The sequence below is a fragment of the Ambystoma mexicanum genome, chromosome 12 (genome assembly GCF_040938575.1).
Source record: "Ambystoma mexicanum isolate Mex_15411 chromosome 12, UKY_AmexF1_1, whole genome shotgun sequence".
Classification (NCBI taxonomy): domain Eukaryota; kingdom Metazoa; phylum Chordata; class Amphibia; order Caudata; family Ambystomatidae; genus Ambystoma; species Ambystoma mexicanum.
The window spans coordinates 818,258,743-818,276,227 of NC_090936.1; the positions used below are offsets into that span (position 1 = coordinate 818,258,743).

Genomic DNA, 17,485 nt, shown 5'->3' on the forward strand with positions numbered 1-17,485 from the left:
TGTAAAATGTCATCCCTATTTTCTGATTTATTCTAGTTAATAATTTTGCATTTACATCCCTTGTAATCCCTAGAACCAATAGTATGCGGACATACACAAACATTTACAGGATGGTAGAAGAAGTTAAAAGCACTCACCGGTGAGAAATTCTTTTCGCACTTTGAAAGTATCCACAATTGGCGTTGTGATACCTTCAATGGTCCCAAACATACTGCCAAGCCCCAGATTCACCAGCATTAGGAAAAACATCACTGACCAAAACGGAGAAGCTGGGAAATGTGTCATTGCTTCTGTAAATGCGATGAACGCCAAGCCAGTTCCTTGGACTGACTATCATAAAGAAAAAAAGGTGAAAAACAACTTTGAGAGGCAGAGTGAATCAATAAACAGTAAATCACCAGTTACAATAATCAATGGCTTTGGAAATTAAGCAACACGTTTTGTTGGCATTCCTGCTAGTTTGCCATGGTCAAATACCACAAATGGCACCTGCAAAATCGTTAATTGTCTAGTGGTGAGGCAAGGGTGACTTCAGGAAAAGGAATTTTAATAGTTTCATACAGCTCATTCCATGGGATTTTATAAATGCCTACAAAATACGTCTTCACTCTTTTCTATCTTTTCATGAAATCTTTATTATCTTTTACATACTGCACATATTTGAACATATCGGACCATATGATGATACATTTTGAGGCACTTAAGAAGTCTTTCGTTGTATTGTTGCTCCAGCAATGTCTTGCAGATTAAAAAGTAGTTATCATCTTTCTGCCACACTTCGAAGTCCAACTGGCATTATATGCTCCCTCCTGCCTAGCCATGTCTGATTGCACATGGGAGGTCATGTACAGTGTTCCCCTCCATGAAAGGCAGAGCAGCGTGACATCGTTTGTCAAAAATGTACCGTTAAAGATTGAACTCATTTTGAGAACTTTTCCTGTTACCGCTTGTGACTTCAAAATAGGGATTTACCACATACATGGCGGTCAGTGATAATGTGCAAGTGCAGAATTATATTAGTCACAGCCATCTGTAACATGGATTACGATGGCGCTCAGTGGTGGGCTGAAACACTCGCTGGTGGGTATTCCCAAATATATCACAGCCTCCACGCATTACTGCACAGATGTTGAGATACCGAAACAAAAGAGGCGATACCTAGAAGGGATTGCCTGTTGTCTTGTTGAGAAAGTTTGTAAAAAAAACAGGTCATTCAAATCTAGCCACCAGCTGCTACCACCACCTACTCCTGGCTACCATTACATAGCAGGGCCTTAGTGGTTTTATGTTTGCTTCTTTACTGAGTAATCCCATGTATAGAAAACTGTATTTCTGAGTTAATAACGTAGGACCGCAAATATAATTAAACTAAACGTAAAAAAATGATTTTCTTTGAAATAATCACATTTTGAATAAACACACGATATCACTATTTCTCATTTTAATTAATATGTTTGGCCCCTGAACCTTTGAAAAGACAACTGTCACCATATCTGTATGTGGGTTGCTTTCCTTTTCTCTCCCAAAAAGTGGATTTATTTTGCAAAATGTAATTAAAAATAATTTGAAGATGTAATAGCCTCTAAACTTTTACTAATTTTTTACACGCATTTCCTACAATGCAAAGCATTATTAGCAGTAAATGAATTCAGAGTTTGTTTGTCAACTTCGTATCACTAATACGGTAAGGCCAAGAACTTAACGTACAAGTTCTTCAAGAAAGGGGCTATCAAACAACATTCTTAATAGGCAATCTGATTATTTTGCTGCACACAATTATCATAAATAAATAATTTAAAGTGTTACTGAGTGCATTCTGTCTCATCTATTTGAGATTGATTTTTGGTGTGATTCCCCAGATTCCTTCGGCAATACCTGATATGTTATGTGAGGTTCTTTCAAGTTTGACAGTACTACACAGCAAGTCCGGCATTTGAGAGGAGTAATTGCCATTTGATTTTAATACATGTCTTGTGGTCACATTGCGACCTGGCATGTAATGTGAGTACGTGGAATATTGATGGAAATGGCTGGCATTTAAGGTATGCAGATGGGCACATTATGGCAAGGAACAAGTTACTTACATTTAACTCCTGTTTTCCAGCATAGGTCTGGCATGGATTGACATGCTCACAAATGTTTCCTGTACTCATGCTGGGATACCTCAGTAAAAAGAAAAAGAGTTTCGCTTGAGCTTGAAAACTGCATTTCTCCTCAAAAACAATAACTGTACTCTGGGTCATACTGCCCCCTTCCAATGACAATGCTCTCCCTAAGCACCACCACTGCTGGCCATCTTCAGATTTGGTAAGCACATAAAGTGGAAGTGTGAAACAAGAAGTGCCACAGAGGGAAAGGCGGGAGGGTTTGCATGTGAATCCATGCCAGACCAATGCTGGAGAACATGAGTTAAAGGTAAGTAATTTGTTGCTTCTCCAGCATGGGGTCTGGCATGGATTCACATGGTCATAAAATAACGATTACAAAGCAGTACATATACGCAACCACGGGAGGTGGCAAGGCTCAACAGAAGTAAAAACACTCACCCCTGGAACAGACTCACCTCAAGTGAACAGTTTGCGTTGAACCGCCTGGCCGACCCGGGACTCCTCCCTGGAATCCATGTCAACGATAGAACCGCATGAAGGTGTGCGATGACCTCCATGTAGCAGCGCTGCAGATGTAGAATGGGTTCTCGGCCGGCCTGGAGGAAGTCTGTTAGTCAGCCGATGACAGCGCATGATACAGCCGGAGAGCCATCTGGAGATGGAAACCCAAGGCCTTCCTGTGACTCACAGGTCCAAATTTGATGAGCAATTAAGACGTTTTCCGAAAACCCTTTGTGCATGCCATGTAAAACTTCAAGGCATGAGCAATGTCCAGTGAATGCAAAGCCCTCTACGCAAGTGGCAATGGATTCTGGAAGAAGACAGGCAACACCAAAGGCTCATAGAGGTGGAACTCCTATGGCATTTTCGGCATAAAGGTAGGGTGTGTACACAGTACCACCCTTGAAGCATGGAAGGACATGTACGGCTGTTTGCAAGACAGGGCCTTGATCTCATCGACCTGCCTGGCCAAGGTGATCGCCAAGAGGAAAACCATCTTCCACGAGAGAAACTTGAGTGTGACTTGGTGCATCGGCTCAAAGGGGGCCCCCATGAGCTTAGTCAACACCACATTGAGTTCCCAAGCTCTGGCTCGAACCTTCACTGGCAGGAAAGTTCTGTAGAGGCCTCTGAGGAACTCCTTGATTAATCTGTGTGACCAAAGGGAGGGCCTACCCAGCGTCCTGGTGTAATGGGATATGATGGGCAGGTGAAATTTAATAGAGGCATTAGCCAGTCCAGCCATGGCCAAGGAAAGCAAGTACAGCAGGAGCTGCAGGGCTGTGGCACGCAGATGAGTAGTTTTCTGAGCCCGGCACCACATGGAGAAGTACTTCCACTTATGTCCTTAGCATGTCAACATCGAAGAAGCTCTGGCCCTGGCCAGATTGTCCTAATATGCCAATGTCAGGGAATTATGTCTAAGCTCTATGGCTGCAGGAGCTAGGCCCTGAGGTTCAGCGATGTTGGAACATGGTGCAGAATCGCCCGCCTTCTCTGGCAAGAAGATCTGGAAGTAGAGGCAGCCAGACAGATGCAGCTGCCAACATATGTAGCAGGTCCAGGTACCTGATCCGTTGCGGCCAAGCTGGAGTGATGAGTATCATCCTGCATTGACACTGTCTGAGTGTGTTGATCACTCGTAGCAGGAGGGGAAAGGAGGAAAAGTGTAAAGGAAGAGACCCTCCCACTGGAACGAGAATGCATCCCCATGCTCCTCGGTTGTTGGAACCTGCTGGAAAACTGTCCGTTTTGATGGTTTGCAGAGACTTGTCAATGGTTTTGCCAAAAAGGTTTTCTTTATCAAACAGAACTTTGAACTGGAAGTCCGTTCTGAAGTTGGTGGCCTTCAGCCATCCTTACTGATGAAGAGACATTCTGTTCCCCATTTGCCTGAATCCTATGTCTGCAATGTCCACCACCACTGTAATGGCGTGGTCCGAGGCCACCTCCACCTCCTGGAACAGGGTGAGAACCTCAGCTTTCTTGTATTCAGGCAGGAAGTCCATAATGGGTCCCAATTTATAACATAATTCCTGGTCATAGCAGGACAGAATGGCCAGGGCATTAGTGGCTTCAATTGTGGAGGCTGCATTATAGATGATCCTCTTGCCCATCATGTCTAGCTTCTTCCCTCCTGGTCAGGGAGCACCATGGATGCAGACGATACGTTTACAAAGCAGACCCAGGCTGTGGCAAAGACCACTGAGATGGGAAATGGCTGGGACCTCAAGCACTTGGGGCCGAGTCCAGGACCATTTACTTCTTCTCCAGTCCATCCCGCTTGGGCGGAGCGGTGTTGGGGGTCCTTATCAGAGTCAACCCCTCTTCCCAGATATAATCAAGCACAGAGACGGACATGATCACCTTCCAAATGGTCTTGCGTAGTTTGTAGAGGAATCCCTCCTTCTTAGTCTCTTCTGGCACCAGATAAAAGAGGTCTGAGGCCAGGGACATGATGGTGTGAAAGGACCCGAACTCATCCGGTGGAGAGGCACTGTGGGGCTCGTCCGTGCTCAACAGTTCCCTGTCAGCCATCATAAAGTCACCTTCCTAGTCGGTGCCTGTCAGCATAGTAGCTGTATCTGTGCCTGTGTGCAGTGCCAGCTCCCCAGTTAGAGTCAAATTGCGATGTGGTGGAGGTGGTTGAGGTGTCTGTTGATGCCTTAGGCCCCCCTTGGTCCTTTGACTTGTGGTTTTGCCCTAGTGGGCTCCTGGTCAGAGACTTTGGAGGGCTCTGAGATGGGTCAGGCCCCTGTGTGGGGGGCAGCCTCTGCTGGATTTCCGACACTAGTGTGTGCACCGTGGTCTGCATGTCCAAAGACATGTCCTATGCAGCGTAGGGTACAGGGTGACCTCGTAGGGAACCCCCACCAGACATGATTCCACAACCACCTTCGTGGTCCGAATAATAGTCCTCGGGCAGATTATAGTCGCCTTCGTTGGAGCACGTATTGATGTGCACTGGTTTATTTAATGCCACTCATTGCCCTGCACCCTTCTTGGGGTAAGCAGGAGGGATCTTACCCTTTTCCTTCTCCGGATATTTCTGAAGCAGAGTGGCGAGGGGAGTTGTCCTCATCCCTGGGGCACCAGTTGCCTTAGTCGGCACTGCCACAGATGCTTCACGCAGGAGTGGCCGTCGTCATGACAGTGTATATCACCTTCGTGATCAGATCCCACTTTGACGAAGATGTGATGATACTCAACCAGGTCATCGACAGGATGGTAGCAGTAGCCTTCGTTGATGGGGTCATGGTCATCGACGGTGAAGTACTTCTGGAAGGCTGAGCAGCCAATGGATTCTAGACTTGGTCGATGATATCGCCGAAGGAGGTATCGAAGGTCCACCTTTAGATCTCTCCTTCGCCGGCTTGTTTGCCGATGGTATGCACTGCTTTGAAGGAGTCAGGGACTTTCTCTTAGAGAGAGCACCCATCACAGGTAGGCTTGCAGTGGAAGTAGTTGGTGACAGCAACCATGCCCTGCCTGAGCTGGGACCTAATGCCACAGCAAACCCAGTGGGACTAGCGTTGTGGAGCGTGGCCATCTTTTGTACCCCTGAGGACGAAGCTTCCTCAAAGTCAGAGACCTTGCTCGACCTGAGCCAAATGGCCAGCCTACTGTAGCAATCCGTCTTCATTTTCTTCAACAACTCACGGCAGAACTTGCATCCCTCCTCATCATGGTCCGGATGCAGGCAATACAAACATTTATGGTGTCGATCGTCGACATTCATATTCCTCAATACACTCTTCGCGCTGAGTTTGAAGAGTCACCTGTTCTCCTCGGACATGGTCAAAAGGTGTGAAGTAGGCCCAAGCCTGGGCTTTGTTGAAACTTCGATGGAAGATCTGAAATGTAGGATGATCTTCGCTGACATCAGGACCCCGCTTCTGTTAATCGACCTACGGTCGAAAGATTAAGCAGAAATAGGTCAAAAGTTGTCAACATTTTATCCAAAGAACTCAAGACACAAAAATAGCTGGGAGAGCAAGAAGAGGACTTTTGAAGCGTGGTGCAAAAATCTGAAGATGGACACCAGGGTGGAGCTTGGGGAGAGGACTGTCATTGGATGGGGGCAAGATGATCCAGAGTAGAGTGATAGGTTTAGAGGAATGCAGTTTTCAAGCTAAAGCAAAACTGTTTTTCTTTTTACCGAGGATACCCAGCCTGACCTTAAGACTGGATGGGGGTATCTGTACTTCTGCCCTTTATATGGCAGAGTAGAGGCACAGAGCACCCCAGCCAAGGTTCTCTATATGGTAGGTATGGAGGAGCAACCAAAGCTTTCAGGAGGGGATGCAGGCTGATTCTTAAGTATAGTGAGTCCCCAAGCCCCTGCAAAGGAATGTCCACACACTATGTTATGTGCTTATACAGTTCTTGATACAAAAATAAGATGAAGAGATATATATTCAATTCAATAGCACACTTTGCACTTTCGTAATTCTAATATGGCAAATCTATAAAATGCTATGTGGTACCACACATGGACCTTAGATTCCTTTACAATGCATCAACTGCTGACAGTTATAATAGAGCATACAGATCTTTCATTAATATGTATCAACATTGACAAAAGGAAAGTGGGAAGGTTAAAGTTAAACAATGGCAGAAGGCTTTTTGGATAAAGATGCACAATTCTGAAGGAGGATCCCTCTATCTGGGCAAACTGTAAAAAAGAGTTAACAAGCCCAGTCCATAAATCTTTAATAAGCCCTGCTTCTTAGTTAAAAAGTTCCACCACCCCAATGAACCTGAAGTGCAAATGTTTCTTCGATAGTTTGTCGACGGGATCCTTCGAGAGTGCACTCCCTTTCAAGCAGGAGCCACTGGGCATCGAGAATCTCGAGAAAAAAAAGGAACACTAGCATTGATACAGCAGCTTCGACTTTTGCAGTTGTCTTCAACGATCGTTTCCTCAGCGGTGGAAGTCCTGGGAAGGTGAGACGTACGATAGACCTCAATGCAAAGTGTTTGGTGCCACAGAGAAGACTCAGTGATGAATGCAGGCCTGGCAGGGGGTGTCGGCTGTCAGGAGTGGTGTTTGGAAGTCCTCAGGCCTATCACTGATGCAGCCGCAGCACATACCTCAGGATAGCTTCAGTGATTGGGTACTCGACCACGGGCTGGATCTCGGATCTTCACGCCGTCCGTATCCTCGGGACGTCTTTGTCGGCTTCTGGTGACGGGAAACCCACCAGCGTACTTTCCTCGGTAGCTGGCGATCTCGACTTTCTCCAGAGGGACAAAGTGCTCGACGGTGATGGCAAGGGAGCCCTCTGTCAAAATGTTCTTAGGCAAGTGGAGCTTTCAGCTCCGGGCATCAAGCAGTATGGCGTCACAGTGTCCCCACTTCTGGGCAACACAATTCGACTTGGCTTTTAGCAGTTACGGAAATCTTCCGAACCCCAGTCAACGTCAATGTACTTCAGTGGCCTCAATGTCAAGGAGCTCTCTCCAGTGGACAGCCTTTCGGGACTGGCTTTCAGGGTGCTTCGATGAAGAAACGCAGTTTTGCATGATGGTCCCTCATAGCTCAGGGAGAGGTCTCCTAGCAAGGTCCTCTCTCGGATCACTCCTTGACAGACTCAACAGCTTTTAGATTACTTCAACGGAAAAGCAGCAGCTATCTTCTTCTTCCAGCTGGATTTCAAGGATGAGCTTCAAGTTTCAACTTCAGCTTCTGAACAAATTGGTAAGTGAGAGGTCCCCAGATATACACATCTGACTCTCTTTCACTCTGGCTGAGTCAGGCTCAGTCAGCCAATCACATAGAATGGCATTCATGCAGGAAGGCATCCAATCAGGTTCACAGGCATTCAGGCCATTCACTTCCACCCAGACACCCATAACAATGAATGTGGATTGGGGCAAGCACCCAGCCTTTTAACACATTACACTGCATTCATGTCCGTTTCATGCAGTGCTTGCTCATTCATTGTGTCACACACAGAAACCTGACACCATAATATACAATGCATATTGGTCACCCACCCTATCCACACATGTCCCACCCCAGGGGTGTACCCACAACATACAGTCACTGGGAAGGCCCCTGCCAGTTTGGCCTGGATTTCCCCACAATACAATATATGGTTCTTCCACCCAACAGCCAGTCAGGTGAAGGGACAGAGTCAGGGCCTCTCAGGACTTTGGTAAAACAATGTAGCAGGCAATAGAAACCAAGAGGCCCCAGGGGCCATCTTGCCTGCTATCAGGTATCCATTCATTCCTATGGCATGGCCGGGGTATCCTAAAATGAAGGATAATCAGATCTCCTGTCATATCAGCATGAAGTTGCCACCTGCTCATACCCTGCTCTGTGGGCAACACACAGGTACCCAAAAACATGCACTAGGGGTACAGGGTTGTACCCCAACCTATAATAACAATAATAATTTAACATTTTATAGCGCTACAAACCCTCAGGCATCTGAGCACTGCTTATTATTACCTGCAGTATGTGGTGCTCATTTATCAACCTTGGAAGGATGAAAGGCTGAGTCTGACCCTGCCGGGATTCAAACCTGCATCAGCAGGCTCTGCACAGATGTCAAAGCAAGCACTGTACTCGCTGTGCTATCAGACCGGCTGTAATGGGTGCCTGGGTGCCATAAGTGTATCCCAAGGGTCTTTGATCACCATTACCAAAAAGAGGAAGCACTGCACTGCCAGGGGTCCCAACTGGACTCCTCTGCAGAAAATAACACAGAACACACATGATAAGGGAGTACAGGACAAGGACATGGCCATTCTGTCCTTCCAATGCCTTTCCAGCATCACACTGACGACCGAGAATATTAATGAGCATGTGAATCCATGAAAGACCCATGCTGGAGAATACAGACCAATGCTGGAGAATATCTAACACAATGTGGGTGTAATTGACCTTTGATGGCAATACCTGCCATTAAATGACATGCCTAGTTATGATGTAAGTACTTTTCACAATTATGACAATACCTGCCAAACGATCAATACCTGTTCATTTGATTAAAATACATGACAAATGATGTGAGCATTTGGATATTTGATGGTAGTATCTGACATATGGTGTATGAAGTGTGAGAAGGCCAAGTACCAGACCTTGTCAGGAAGGGATGAAAGCTCCTCTCTGTGGGTGGTTGAAAGTGTAGCGAGCAATCGATAATTTGTTTTTCCCCTTTTGGAAAGACTTGTGAGGACCTCAATTATGGTTCCCTGCACGTTATGCCGGCATGCTTAAAAAATCTACGAAATCAGTTCTTATAGGTGACCTTAACCTAGGATTCAATGACCCTAAGGACAAAACTGCTATCTCCCTAGCCAAAGACCTCCATAACTTAGGCTTCTCTCAAAAGATCACCTCGCCTACTCATGCTAAAGGACGCACCCTAGATTGGATTATAGACCACAATTGTAACACAGCCATCACCTCCAACACCAACCTCCCATGGACAGACCACAACCTTCTCCTATTTGACATCCCTGTCTCACCAAGCGCCAAAGTGCCTACTAAAGCACCGGCGACCCAAGCCAGAAGTGCCAAAAAACTTACCGCAGACAACATCAGTGCACTCCTCAATCTGCCATGCCTAGCGCCTCCGTTCTCCGCTGACCCGAACATCCTCACAGAAATATTCAAAGACAACATCACATGGGCTGTCAACTCCGTTGCCCCATTGGAAAACAAAAAAGAAAAAAAATCCTTCCACTCCAATTCCTGGTTTACTGAGGAACTCCAGACTTTGTGCAAAGACAAACGCATAGCGCTCAAAAATTGGCAGCTTAACCCCTGCGATACCACAAAAGCTAACTTCAAATCCATAGCAAAAAAATACAAAGACGCAATCTTCCTTGCTAAATCTGAAGCCTACAAACACCGCATCGCCAATGCTAACTCCCGCACAAGAGAACTTTTCAATATATTCAAAGAACTAACCGTTCCACCCACTTGCCCTGATGAAATCGTCAAAGACGAGGCATGGTGTACAGGCATTCAAACAGCCATGCTTACAAAAATAAATCTCCTCCAAAACAAAATATCCCACCACTTCAATACCCTACCAAAGCAAACTGCACAGGCACAGATAAAACCCAATGTAAAAGCAAGAAGCGTGCCCAAATTTTCCATTAACCGAAATCTCCGAAGCTGAGGTCACTGACATCCTCAGACAACTCAAACCTTCATAATGCAAGGGCGATGTATGCCCCCCTAAAATCATCCAAGACTGCGCAGAACCACTTGCCCCCCTGTCACTGCCTTCATCAATACACCCTTCAAAACGGGCATAGTCCCAGACAGCCTTAAAGAGGCCTGGGTACGCCCTTCTTAAAAAAAACAACATTAGACCCTTCTAACCCCTATCGACCCATAACCACAGTCCCATTCCTCCTAAAACTACTTGACAAGGCCGCACATAAACAGATTCAACTATACCTTGAATCCAACGCAATTCTAGGAAAAAGACAATCGGGATTCTGCAAGGGACACGGAACTGAAAACGCCCTTCTAGACTTAAAAAACAAAATTACCAACATCCTAGATAAAGGCAAGCCTGCCCTCCTCCTTCTCCTTGACCTCTCAGCCGCGTTTGATCTAGTAGACCACACTACTCTTACCAGCCACCTGACACACTCTGCACACTTCTCAAATGATGCAGCATCATGGGTAAGATCATTCTTAGAGGGAAGAGCTATGAAAGTGTTCTCTAACACAGCACATGCAGCACCCTCCATCATCCACTGTGGTGTACCACAAGGCACCTGCACTGCCCCTACGCTCTATAATCTTTTTACCAAGCCACTATTTGATAAACTAGACGCACTGGGCAATACCTACACAAACTACGCCGACGACACCCAGGTTCTTCTCCCACTGACAGGAAATTACCACCAAGATGCGGCTACCCTACAGCAAATCTACTCTACCATACAAGCTTGGATGGCTACCAACGGCCTCTTCTTGAATGGGGACAAGACCGAAATCCTCATTCTAGGACAGAAATCCACCCTATCCATCCACTGTACATTAATTTCAACATAGACAATTGTATCATCCCAGTCCTATCTTCAGTCAAAACCCTAGGGGTTCACATAGATGCCACGCTATCCATGGACAAACAAGTTAGCGCCATAGTCTCGGCATCAGCACTGAGTACTAAACTCATTAATGCAACAAACCCATTCCTAACCAAGGATAACTGCCTTTCCATCGCCTGAGCAACTATAGGAGCCAAACTAGACTATTGTAATGCGCTCCTAGCCGGCACCTCCAAAAAAACCGTATCTAGGCTCCAAACAACCCAAAACAACGCTCTCAGAGCAGCCCTCAGCATACCAAAGAGAGAACACATCACACAAGCCAGAAAGGCAGCTCACTGGCTCCCAGTCAAAGACCGTATCTCCTTCAAAATTCTCACAACCACCCACAAATGCATCAACCGCACAGCCCCCCTTATTTATCTGACACGATAGGTAGACATCAGTCCACGAGACCAAGAAGAGCACAATACACAAATCAACTAGTAATACACTGCATCAACAAATCAAAAGCAGGAGGCATAGGCTTCCCCTTCCTCGCACCCAAACTCTGGAATTCCCTACCTACTGACCTCAGAACTGACACATCTCTCTTCTCCTTCTGAAAAAAGCTCAAAACTCCCCTATTCAACTAACCCCGTTCTCATGTGCTCCTGCTTCTCTTGAATATGTGTAATAAGTGTATCTCGTCCAATGTAACCGTATGGACACTAACTGTATGCAACTAAGTATAAGCAACACTGTAACTAGCACCACAATGTCTTCGGTCTGCTGTGCGCTTAACAAATGTGAATAAATAAATAAATAAATAAATAAATGCTTGCTTGCAGACCCTTATTACCAACCATTATCAGGCTGTGTCGTGACCTTATTATTAAAGCATTCATGAAATAAAAAAGTGTCTTTCTATTATCAGAAAACCTGAGCCTGGGATCACAGACCAAATCCCAAGAGAAGGGAAATCAGTGCCTCCATTGGGACAACATGGCACCAGAACCATGAGAAAGCCAACGACAGGATCCGAGACAAAATCCTGAAGAACGTTGGCAGCACCACTACTGCACAATGGAGGGAGGACCCACAGAGCTACACCACCACACGGATGGATTTATGAGGTACAGGAGTAAGCCTGGACAAGCTTGTGCTGCCACACACAATTCCCCTAGACCACCTGGGAACAGAAGTGGAGCCAAGCCCACCCTTCTGAGAGACACTTACCAGTGAACCTCAATGCACAGCGAGTTGGAAAACACGAACATGGAAATTGAATGCCAACATCTCTATTGTTTGTACACAGCGGACCCATGTGGAGAAGGTGGGTCGGGATTAGCCCTCTTTTTCACATTTGTGCCTGCACAGGCCTGAGAAGGGTGTAACTCTGCAGAGAGGGTGGGAAATTTAAGCAGGGGAGAGGAAGCGGGAAGTGTGTTGTTTTTTTTTTAGGTGAGAGGCGCAGATGCTGCACAACAAATACATGATCAGGAAGAAGGAGAAAGCAGCGTCTTGCAAAGGAGATAAGGGAAGCAGGTGATGAAGTGCGTGTTTTTGTCACAAGTGAGCCGAGTGGTCAGGGTATGGAGTGAATGTGAATTGATTGGTACCAGGTGAAAGGAGGGTGCTTGAGTAGTTTGTGGGAGGAGAGTAGTAGCATTGAGAGAAGGAGGATAGTTGCTTAGTTGTGGGGGAGGACAGAAGAGAAGGAGAGTAGTTGTGTGCAGAAGGGGAGTAAGAGTGTTGTGGAGGGGAGTGGAGGTGGAGAATAGGAGTAGTGAACAGGAGTAGGAGGAGAAGTAACATTAAAGGGTGAAGGCAAGAACTAGGGGAGGGAGTGAAACATTGAAGGGACAGAAGATTGGTGTGAGGGGCAAGGTGATGGGGAAGCTAGTAAGAGTAGAAGAGAATAGGTGAGAGTGTGCGTGAGTCAATCAGCCTGAATCCAATTGAGTAAGTGCAAGGCGCTATTCTAATTCATAATTAGAACCCTAATCCTTGGATAACGTAGGGATAGTTAGGCACTCCCTGGGGGGTTTAGGTAGCCAGCACTTAGGGTCGCATCCATTTTATAACACAGTAATTCATAGGGGCCAACATTAGGTTTTACTAACCAAGAGTTATGGATGTCTGGGTTAGGGAGGATGATAATTGATAGGAATGCTGACATATGATGTGATTCCCAGGATATGTTGTGAGTACCTACCCTTTTGTTGGGCATATTATGTGAGTCCTTCGGCAAATCACAATCCCTCATTTATGATGCGAGTGTCAGGTCAAATGAGTGGCTATGATTTGATCAAAAATGATAGACGGTGATGTGCGTACCAGATAATTTGTTCGGACAGCCTTTCATGTGTGATTTGTAAATGGCATTGAAAAACATTATCCGATTTTTAATGTAAGTTGTTCAGAATTTCATGGGAGTACCTGGCAAATTATATGAGCACCTTTCATTGAAGGCGATACCCGCAAAATGAGTGCAATTCCTGCAATATCCAAGCTCCAGATTACAGAAACTTTGGACCAGTAGATGCAACTGCAATGCGGAATGGTGTTAGCACTAGGAAAAAAAAGTGCATAACACATATGCTTTCAACACATTTATGCACTAGGGCAATTTTTGCCCCAGTGCTAATTCCATGAAAAATTGCACTTTCACCTGTGCACACTGTCTGTATCTGTAATACGGCCCCCAAATTCTGACAACACAGAAAATAATGCCACTATACACATTCAAAACTGTTAAATCTTTCTGAACCCGTGCTTTTTCTTTCGATTGCTGTGTGTTTTGTTCGTCCTTCTGAATCTTATTCTTACCAAATCAGCTCGAATTCGGATAATTCAAAATGTACTGTATCTTGGAACGTTTGGATTGATTTTGATTAAAGGTTTTGTTTGAGCAGAAAGGTTTTGCATTGGAGTAGAGTTTTAGGTGAATAGATCATGTTTTCTAACCAAACTATGGGCCTCATTACACGGACGGCGGTAAGGGTTAACGGTCACCGTTAATGGCAACGGTGACCGTTAACCCTTACCGCCGTACTACGAGGTCCCTTAGCGGGTTGGAGTTTTAACGCCTGCTTTTTGCAGGCGTTAAATACCAACCCGCTAAGGGACCTCAGAGCTAATTACGGCACCGCAAAATTGCGGTGCCGTAATTAGCGCCTTCCCCAGTCCCATAGAGCCCTATGGGGCAGAAATGGGAATGGGGAAGGGCAATGGCGGAAAGGGGATTTACCGCCCCTCCAACCTTGGAATGGGGCGGTAAATCCCCTTTCCGCCAAGGCGGTGCCGGTATTTTACCGGCATGGTCCAGGGTGCTAATAGCACCCTGGACCACCGCCTTCCGTGTAATGAGGCCCTATGTCTGGTTTCATGCTCCAAACTAGAAGAATAAAAATCAGCATAATACACATCTGCACTATTTGCAGCACAATGTGTTCTGGTGCTAGCAATAGCACTTGTATTTCTAGCATGTGCAAGAAATATGTTTTCTATTATACAACAATGGCCGTTGCACTAGAAGTTGAATGCATTTTTTTTAATTCATTCTATTTCTAAAGAGCAACCCTCAGAATATATTTTTTTTCAAATACTATCAGGTAAAAAAACATGGGTGCTAACATCTATGGGCCTCATTACGACCGGGGCGGTAAGGGATTACCGGTACCAGTAAGGGGACCAGTACCAGTAATCCCTTACCACCCTATTACAAGTTCCCTTTGCGGGTCCTCCCTTAACGGCTGGTAAACCAGCCGTTAAGGACGAGACCCGCCTAGGGACTTTAGAGGTAATAACAGTACCGCAATTTGCGGTACCGTTATTACCGCCTTCCCCATTCCCATTGAGCCCTATGGGGGATAAAATGGGAATGGGGAAGGGCCATCGTGAATGGGGAATTACCGCCCCCGCCAACCTTGGAATTGGGCGGTAATTGCTCCATTCACCATGTCGGTATCGGTAAGGTTTTGGAGGTAACCAAGTCACTAATAGCGCCATGGTTACCTCCATGGTCGTAATGAGGCCCATGTATTCCCTGGCCTCTATGTAAATATTTTGAAATATGGTTGTTAATAAGGCAAGGTTGGGACTAAATGACTATTGCAAAGAAGGTTTACAAGGATGAGTAGTGGATGAACCTCCTACTCAGTCCCACACTACTACTAAAATAGCAGTATTCCCAATCATATGGTAGAACCAGGTACAGCCCGGCAGGTATACCTCCTACCTCCTTCGCCTCTTTGGGTAACGTGGGCTGAGGGAGGGCTATACACTTCAGGAGGGATGTGAGCTGATAAAAACTCAACCAACAATAATATTGTGGTACCAAAACAAAAATGTCCAACCAAGGTTGTAGAAAAATAGAAACTTTAATAAAACTATCCATTCACACAACTAACAATGACCCACTCCTGTAAAAAAAACACAGAGAATGCAGACTCCCATTGGCCAAGGATACGTCTTCAAAATGCCATGAAGCATGTTTTAAAGGTGTCTAAGGTCCTTCAAAGTGGGCCAGGGGGATAGGGACGTTTCCAAATACCTTTGTAACTCATCTCTGGTGCTCAACAGTATCAATCCAGGCTTCTAGTAGTTCTCATACTTTCATCATACTTTCATATATATTTATAAAAGTTCAAATTTGTAGGTTTGTTTGTGGCATGGCAAAGCGTTTCTCCTTATACAATTCCACACCTTTTCACCAATTTACACCAAATCTGGAGTAGTTACCTGTTAGGACCCACCGGACATTACTGGCTACATGGCATTTGGACAGCACACCCCTTTCTATGGATTTTAGCACAAGTCAAAATTGGTTTGTGGCTTGGCAAAGCGTTGTTCCTTATACAATTCCAAACCGTTTCACCAATGAGCAGGACATTTTGCAAAGTTACCTGTTAGGACCCACCGGACATTACTGGCTACATGGCATTTGGACAGCACACCCCTTTCTATGGATTTTAGCACAAGTCAAAATTGGTTTGTGGCTTGGCAAAGCGTTGTTCCTTATACAATTCCAAACCGTTTCACCAATGAGCAGGAAATTTTGCAAAGTTACCTGTTAGGACCCTGCGGACATTACTGGCTAAATGACATGTGGACACCCCACCTGTCTCCCTGGATTCCAGCACCTTCACACATGAGACGGTTGCCTTGGACATTTGTACTGCAATGAATTGCACCCTGCCAGGGTGAGGCAATAGGTGGGGAGAGAGCACAGTAGGTTCCAGTATGCAACAGCACACCAACTTTCGCCTGCCCCCAAAGTCTGCTCTGGGGTATGTCAGCCAGCCACACATGCCCATTCTCAGTGCAATTTACTTCAGAGTGCAAGGCACCTCAAGCGATAAGTGAATCAGAACAGCAACCTAAATGATCATTGATTTTCAACAATTGATGAGAGTGTTGTCATATGTGGAAACAGAACCCATTTGGACAACAGGTACTTTTTCCTAGTTGTGTATACAGTGAAGTCACCTTTTTCCAGTGGTAAACTTGGGCTTTACATCAGGTTCTCTGTAGATCAACTTGGTGTTCGAGATGGATTTAGTAGATGAATCCCAAACGTTCAAGTCAGAGTTCACAAAGGGTCTAAACAATGCATCCGCTGGGTCGAGTTGACATTCGAGATGGGTGAGTGGATGGCTTGGAGAGTGTTGACTCAGTCTGAGTTGATTACTTTGTTGGATATGATCTAAGTTTATTTATATAGCACCTATACACAATGTGTGTCAAAGCGCTTCAAACCAAGGGAGGGGACAAGGGAAAATACAATTACATTCTTACAGGCCATGAACAGTAAGGATGTGAAATTAACTATCGTACTTGGCCTGATGACATTTCAGACAGTGCTGGAGGGGGTTGGGGAGGAAAAAACAGTAAGGGGAGGGGGGAGAGGGAAGGAGACAGATGAAGTTGCTATCATACTAGGTCCAGGGACAATTCTGATAGAGTAAGTGCATAGAATAAAGTAAGGGCAGGAGCTAGGAAAAGGGAGAAGGGAAAGTAGGCGGAAACAGAGAGTTAGCAGTCAAAAGAGTGGAGAAGCAAGAGGGGAGAGTCAATAGTAACACATGGGGCCTCATTACAACTCAGGCGTTAAGGGTTAATGCCACCGTTAACCCTTAACGCCTGATTCTGATTTTAACGCCTGCTTTTAGCAGGCGTTAAAATCCATGGCGCTAACCTGCCATGGTGCTAATTACGCCACCGTAATTTACGGCGGCGTAATTAGCGCCTTCCCCACTCCCATTATGCCCTATGGGGCAAAAATGGGAATGGGGAAGGGAAAATGGGAAATGGGGATTTACCGCCCCACTAACCTTGGAATGGGGCGGTAAATCCGCCATCCACCA

General features: G+C 45.7%; 1 protein-coding gene across 1 annotated transcript in view; it reads right to left on the bottom strand.

The window, feature by feature from the left end:
• The window catches only part of SLC6A15 (solute carrier family 6 member 15), a 778,634-nt gene that overhangs the window by 182,755 nt on the left and 578,394 nt on the right, over window positions 1-17,485 (bottom strand). Inside the window, exon 9 of the mRNA XM_069629318.1 lies at window positions 138-330. Within this exon, the coding sequence (XP_069485419.1) occupies window positions 138-330 (193 nt within the window). The remainder of the gene's footprint in view (window positions 1-137; window positions 331-17,485) is intronic.